The sequence below is a fragment of the Acanthisitta chloris genome, unplaced genomic scaffold, assembly GCF_000695815.1.
Source record: "Acanthisitta chloris isolate BGI_N310 unplaced genomic scaffold, ASM69581v1 scaffold13926, whole genome shotgun sequence".
NCBI classification, from domain to species: domain Eukaryota; kingdom Metazoa; phylum Chordata; class Aves; order Passeriformes; family Acanthisittidae; genus Acanthisitta; species Acanthisitta chloris.
This window is the reverse complement of record NW_008678795.1, coordinates 1-7241: the sequence shown is the minus strand read 5'-3', so window position 1 is coordinate 7241 and position 7241 is coordinate 1. Positions and strand designations below refer to the sequence as shown.

Below are 7241 nucleotides of genomic sequence, written 5' to 3'. Positions count from 1 at the left end.
AGAGGGAAAAAACTTTGCCTAAAAGATTTCATATTAATCAACTAAAAGATGCAGTAGGAGGTTGAGGTGAGGTTTCAGCATATTGTTTTAGAAGGCTTGGGGTTTTTTTCCCTTCAATTTCAAGGTCTATTTCTACGGACAGAAATTAGGCTTTGCTGAAAACAGTTGCTTCCCATAACTGAAGAATTGTGATTTGGGGGAAGATGCTTGTTTCAATTTGAAAAGGCTACAAATTCATCTATGGTGTCTGGGATGTTTGAAGAGGAAGATGTAAATATAACTGAACGTATTCCTGTGTGAAGGGGAGATTTAGTCCTTCAGTTCTAAGTATATACAAAATTGTACATTTGACTGAAAACTAAAGACAACCTGCCAGCAGTTAAAGGCAGCTCCTTGCTCCCTGAAATGATAGAACTGGTGAGCACTCAACAGCTCATGAGGAATATTCAGTATTGGTAGAACTGAATAGAAGGATAAAAAAAAAATCCACAGCACTCAAAAAGTACAGAAACACCAGCCTTATGAAACAACATTATAGAATCACAAAATGTGTTGTATACAAAATATTCTAAGTAACTTCTATGATAAAACTATCTACATGTATATGCTACTTCATTGCATTGCTATTTCTTTTAAATAACAGAACTAAAAGAGAATCCAACCTTCAGTGTACTCCTTGGTTCCATCCAAGGGATCGACCCATATTACAAGCTTTAAGAATAAAAAAAAAAGGAAAATTAACAACTACAAATCATATAAATTGCCACGCAAAGTATATATTTTACTTGAGTACCTTTATTTCTTTATGGCAGTAAGGCAATAAATAGATCCAAAATTTTAACATCATTATATGACTCAAGCCTTTAAGAGTATTTTACACCAAAAAACAAAGCTTAAAAATTGACTGGAACATCTCAGCAAATCTCTTAATACGAGTATGAAGAATTAAACTGAACATGGAAATGAGATTACTTTCTTATGTCCAAACTAGATTCCTTCCAAATTAATTTGAATCACAAATTGTAAGAAGCAAATTCCCATTTCCCATTATTGCACACAGGGATATGCAGCTCTGGAGGTATGATTCTCATGACTACATTTCAGTTTTCACACAAAAAAGAAAAATTGGCAAAATTGAAACAACCTTTTTTTCTCAATACTCTCTTAGCTAAAATCAATAAGTAATATACATAGTGTAAAATGTGAAGACATATGTATATCATTATCACATTACCTCTTCCTCTTTAATTCCTGTGTACTGAGCAGGACAAGGTTTCTTCAATATTTCTTCACAGTGGCCATGTTCAATTAATTCCTCAGTTACATCATCAGTAGGCAGTTCCTAACAAAAGGATTCTCAGAATTATTAGGAAAAGGTGTTGGACTCACCTCAAGTTGCCTTAGACCTGCGTATTTGCTTGTGGCTTACTTGACAAAGCTAATGCAATGCAAAGGTGAAATAGGCTGAAAATATGGTGTGTTTGGGGTTTTTTAAAATTTAAACAGATGATTTCCTAAACCCTGCCAAAGCAAATTCCACTGCAAGTTACAGCAAGATACATTGTTAGTATGAAACAAACTAGGCACTTACTTCTTCTCCTATGATTGTCACCTTGGGAAACTTCCGTGCCAGGGAAGCACAAATGCTCATTTGTACCAGTCGGTCAGCTTTGGTCTGCAAGTCATTGGGTCCAGCCTGTCCAAGGATGAATAGGAATTCATGTATTAAAAGAACACACCAACCCAGTACAGTGGCCCATACAGTACTCTGAATATCTGTCTTGTAATGAATAAGTAGTCTAATTTGATAAATCATCTTGCGAGAGGCAGGCTAAAAACTACAAGAAACAGAGTTGCCCTGTGCACCCCAGACCTAAGACAGACTGGTATGACATTAGACCAGCACTTACTACTGTGTTCTTCTTGTGCAATTGTACCCAATATATATTTGTGCAAATACTACACTATGTATAGAATGAGTACAAGTATGAACCCAGATATACCAGAAGAGAGAAAGTCAAAAATTAAGATGTTAACAGGAAAAAATTTGTATTTTAAGGCTCACTGGAGAGACATGGAAAATTAGGAAAGAGAATTATAGAGGAGGTGTTAATGAAAGGTGATTTAAAGGTCCAATTAATCTTGTTCGTTTAAAAAACATGGAAACAATTATGATGCATGAACTTTTAATTAGTGAATGGTTCCTCAGGCTTGTAGAAAAAGACCATGGAAGGCCAGAAGCTAACCAGTGAAATTGAGCTGGACAGTAACACCCATACATTTTTTTTCCAGCAAAACTAGAATAGTTTTGTACAAGAGTGGAAACAGTGGATTGGGTGTCTCAAGATGACATAGAGCAATGACTGAAAACCTTCCCGAAAGATATTGTGTAGCCAAACATATGTTACAGTATCTTCTTAAAGATTAATAACCTGCTACATAGTGAAAGTGGAGAATTTAGTAACACTTTTTCACCTAAATCTTCATGTATATATGAATGGAGAAGCCTTTTAAGTCCGGAGACAGAAGGCTAGTAAGAAATAATTTTGCCAGCACTGGAATTAAGAGAATCACTTCATCCAAGATTTGTATCTTAGTTGAATCAAACAAAAATTTTATTCTATCATCTTCGATGTTATTTGCTGACAACATGAAAAATGTTTTAGCCAGCTACAGAAATCAGCCATAGGAATGGAATATTCCATTCAGAATTGTGTTATGGGTAAATTTTTGCATGCTCAAAACCTAAGCTGTCCCTTATCTAATTGCTAATTTCTGTGAAACTTGATATTTTTCTTTGAAATTTCCCTCTCATCCCCTAATAAATTTGGCTGAAATTGGTCCTGAGTTTAGACTCCTATCAGGTTTATTGCAGAGAATGTCCCTCTTTCCAGGACATCAACCTAATAAAAACCAGTATAAAATAATTCTTCAAAACAGCCATCAGTAATCTAAGAATGGCTGGACAAAGTGTCTTAACTACTGATTGCAGTGGGGAATAAAAGTGCAAATGCTACAAAGAGAAGCAATATAAATGGAAAGCTTAAAGTTTACTGAGGGAAAGAAAACTCTGGATCTCAGGAGAGGAAGGATAGGAGCTAGCAAAAAATTCAACTGTCCTTGAACCATTTGCCTAATCAAGATAAATGGATGGGAGGTCACTGTTGAGGGAAAAGGTGGCACATTGCCTTCCTAGATGTTCTAAAGCTTTCAATAAGGCCAGTTGGAATTGGTCTTGATGTCTGCTGGCTGCAGAAAGAGGATGAATGACGAGAAGCAGCACTTTCTGTTCTTGTGCATCTCTTCCCTCCAGCACAGACGGGTTCATTCACTTGCATTCTTCTTCTTCCTTCAGCAGCCACCCTTAGCAAGAAGCTTGCAGGAATTCTGAGTTTCCTAGTCTCTCTTTTGTGTGTTTGTAGTATTCATTAAAAAAAATAAATTAGGAAGTAAGTATAACCAGTCTTATTTAGAACAATATCACCTGTTACTTTTGAATTTTTTTGAATAATGTAAATACCAGCAATTACTTCAATGTAAAGACAAAAAAAAAAAGTTATTTTATGAAGTCCAGAATGTGACATTCTTGTCAAGCTAGAATTAACTTCAAAAGTTAATTCCACCTATTCTAGTATAGTAGTCAAAACAAAGGTCCTGGCTCACCAGTGCAACTTACTAACTTACAGCAAATTAAGAACTTTGTGTAAATGATTGTAATTTAACTTCTGTTTTCTATTTAGAATTAAATTTGAAGCTCTGGATTTATTTTGAAAATTGTGATTTACATTAAAATCTGAATGCCTGAACGTTCCTCAGAAATACTAGTCAAAAGACACTTTTCTAGTGCTCTTTTAATCCCTTAGCAAAGAATATTTCTTGTGTTAGAGAGGTGACGACTATATTTACTTCAAAAATAACAGTGACCTGTACCTAACTCAGCATTAACAAGAGAAATTAAATTGAAACAAAGTAAATGGTAATACCTTCTCCACTATCCCCAGATCTCCTGCAGACATTACATTTCTAACAATTGTTGCAGCTTTTTCGGCAACAGAGTATGCAGAGGCGACCACACGCATGAGTAGGGCTGGAGAAGCCATGCTGAATGCTGGAAAGAAACAAAGAGCAAACTTGTACATAACATGCCAAACAGATACAGTTTAAGCTGAGTACACAGGGGAGAGCAGGTTACTGCCAGCAAGCAGTAATAAAATGAGCTTCGACTTATTTAAAAATAGAGTTAACGAACACAGGGATGTGAAGCTATTTTAGACAGGATTTTTTGCAAATATCCATGTTCTGTCTGACTGAACCTAGTTCTCACTAAAATAAAATCTGACATCAAAAAGAACAGCAGCAGAATGTCAATCATAAATGTTAAGGAAAAATATAGTCTACACACAGTACTCATTTTTTGTATGTTTTGAACAGAAGCTCATTTTTTCAGAACTGAACCCACAGACTTGGTTTGTGCCGACTCAGGCACAAGGCTACCAGACAGGATGACATAAGCAACTTCATTTACTATTTTTCTTTTGTTCAAATATAAAATAGGCTTTTGTACATGGCCTAATTGTGGACACAAAATAGGTTAATGATATGCAGATACTGCAAACTTGTTTGCCAAAGTCTGTTCACCTAAATTTTACCATCCCTTCTGGATTTCTTTAGCTCCTCTTGATTTCTTTAAGGAAATGTATTTACATCTTCCTTCCCCCCTCAATACTGCATGTCCTGTCTCTCTTCCTACTGTAGTATCTTCTACATCTGTTCCCCAGCACACATCAGTGCAATTCACTGTGCCTTCAGTTCCCAAACAGAAGAATAACTATCACTCTTGGGAAGGTTAGCATTCCTCCCAGCTTTTTTTTACCTTAGGAAAAAGAAGTATTAATAACCAAACCTAACTGGTTTTAATGTTTTCCTGTTAGTTTCTTCTGTCTGTGTAGATGACGTGCATTTTGGGTTGGGCTCACATTTATGACACACTTCCAAGAAAACACTTGAGCACAGAGCTAGAAGAAAATACAGAGGAGCTCACTAATCACCACACAGAAGATCTATTGCATGGGAAGTGTAATATAGCAATCCTATCACAAATATCACAATCAATATTTGCAGCAATTGCAGCAGGTCCTGTCTAAGTGGCAATAGGTCGTTGTACAACACCCTTCTTCCTTGAGAAACCATGTTCATGGCTGTTCACAGCAATGGCAAACAGCAATGTCAGAGGTATCAAAATCCCAAATTTCGCTGATTGAAGAACTTTCTGAGCACTTTAGAAACACTGCACTTAGATCTCTAAAGTCAGAAGCTCTCTGAAGCTGAAAGAGTAGAGTGATTGTGTAAGTACCTTCAAAAAGCACACTTGCTACTGTTAATTATTATTTCCTGCACACTGATGAGAGCAAAGTGCTCTGGAGTCCTGTAAAATAGCCAAGGTCCATAACCAAAGCTCACAGCTGGGCTATCCTGGACTCACAGCAGTGGTTACAGGGGAAATTTTGGAAACACTACCTTTGGCAAAAAGCAGCTCTCAAACAACTGGAAGTTGTAGGGCAAATATATGTCATAACACATGGACAGACGCACTATTTTTAAGTATATACCATCATATGAAACAATTAACAGGAAGAAAAACTGACTGTAGTTTGTTCCATGCTGAAAATACCTGGAATATGAGTATTTTTGAGAGAGTAAAAAAAAAAGTAAAAAAGATAGCCTATTAAATGGGAAGTTTGGATTAAAAAAGTGAGCTCACAAGAAGATAATGAAGATTTTATGCTCATGAGTCACTTTGACCTTTTACTGTACACTTGATCCTGCTTCATAAAATGAGATTAAAACTTAATTGTTTTAAAGGCTTGATTTATTTAATGTTTGCATAAAGTTTAAAAAAGCTCAGAAAAGAATGCAGAAATACTATCCTGCATCCTTGAAGCTTGACCCATGGTGTTTCTTGGGCACATTTTTCTGGGCCATTCTTAAGGCAAACAACTATACTTTCTGTGGTGAGCCTGAAATCATTAGGCAAACTTGAAAGTATTTTTATGACAAAACCCCCAAGTTTATTAAAAGAAACTGAAATGGGAGTCCAACACCCCTTCCTTCCCAGTACAGTGTAACTAACTAACTAAATGCAAAGTGTGTTATGACTGCAAAAGGTGCCTTAAATTTTTACATGGCTGCATCTCCTGCGTGGCACATTTTCTGGTGCATTGGACATTTTTGGTTACGGTTAACTGTGCGCACTAGTTGGCTATAAGTTTCTCATCTCTAACTTTTTGGTTTCAAATTGACTCGTTTGTTTATAAGTTTATGGCACATTTGTTTTAGATGTTGGCCATGTCTAACATCCACTTCCAGAAGACATTCAAGAATATATTGCGTGCTCTGGACAAAACCAGTTTGAATCTGACAAAACTGCACAATGTACAAAGATTGTATAGCAACTGTCCCTCGATTTAAATTTGTGTATCATTTTCAAAACACACCTTGTGTTCCATAGACCATCCCTCCTTTCTCCTAGTCTAGCAACCAAATTATTGAATGATCTCAACAAATCAGCCTGCTTTGCCATCTCCTAAAATAAATGAGCTCTCTCCAGTTTTTGCTCTACTTTTTAGTATTGATGTATTTAAGTGTTACAGGCTGGCTACAATTAATTCACCAAAAGATGAATGACAGATTTGTTGACATGGCTAACTCGGTCTCTCTTCTGCAAACTTCCAATTTCATGATTTTGCCTGATGAAAGGAGAAAGTAGGCATCACATAGCACATGCCTTTAAGTGCAAGTATTGAGCTATGACTTCTTCCTTGAAACCCTTCAACGCCCAAGAGACCAGAGCTCCCTATTTCTTTACAATAAACTTTGGCTCACGTTTAGTAAAAGGTAAACTCTGCATGATGTAAGGAGGCAGTGTTTACCCAGCAGAAGCAGGCTAGGACTCACAGTGAGAACCCTTAGGCTCCACTCAGTATTACCAGGTGGGAAAGGGCTGCGTACCTCATTTCACCAAAGTGCTCTGAGGCCTTTTGAGTTTGTGTTAAAAAAAAAAAAAAAAGGACAAAAGCGATAAGCCTATTCCTGATTGTCCTGACATGAATATTCCCGGTAGTAAACCGCCCGCGGCGCACAGAGAGTTATGAGCGAGCGCATCCCGTGCGAGTGGATGCTCCCGGGTGCATCCCGCGGCGCGGGGCAGATCGCGGCGCTGGTCGGGGGGGTCAGGAGCAGCT

The 7241-nt window shown here is 37.1% G+C and overlaps 1 protein-coding gene across 2 annotated transcripts in view; it reads right to left on the bottom strand.

Moving 5' to 3' along the window:
* The window catches only part of BPNT1 (3'(2'), 5'-bisphosphate nucleotidase 1), an 8433-nt gene extending 4325 nt beyond the window's left edge, over nt 1–4108 (bottom strand). The window contains exons 1-4 of one of the 2 annotated variants that reach the window (XM_009077055.1): nt 3984–4108; nt 1592–1696; nt 1235–1342; nt 663–711 (exon numbers count right to left, since the gene is read on the bottom strand). In XM_009077055.1, the coding sequence (XP_009075303.1) occupies nt 663–711; nt 1235–1342; nt 1592–1696; nt 3984–4100 (379 nt within the window). In that variant the 5' untranslated portion in view covers nt 4101–4108. The remainder of the gene's footprint in view (nt 1–662; nt 712–1234; nt 1343–1591; nt 1697–3983) is intronic. The other variant, XM_009077056.1, reaches the window with a different exon arrangement.
* Between the last annotated feature and the right edge of the window lie 3133 nt (nt 4109–7241).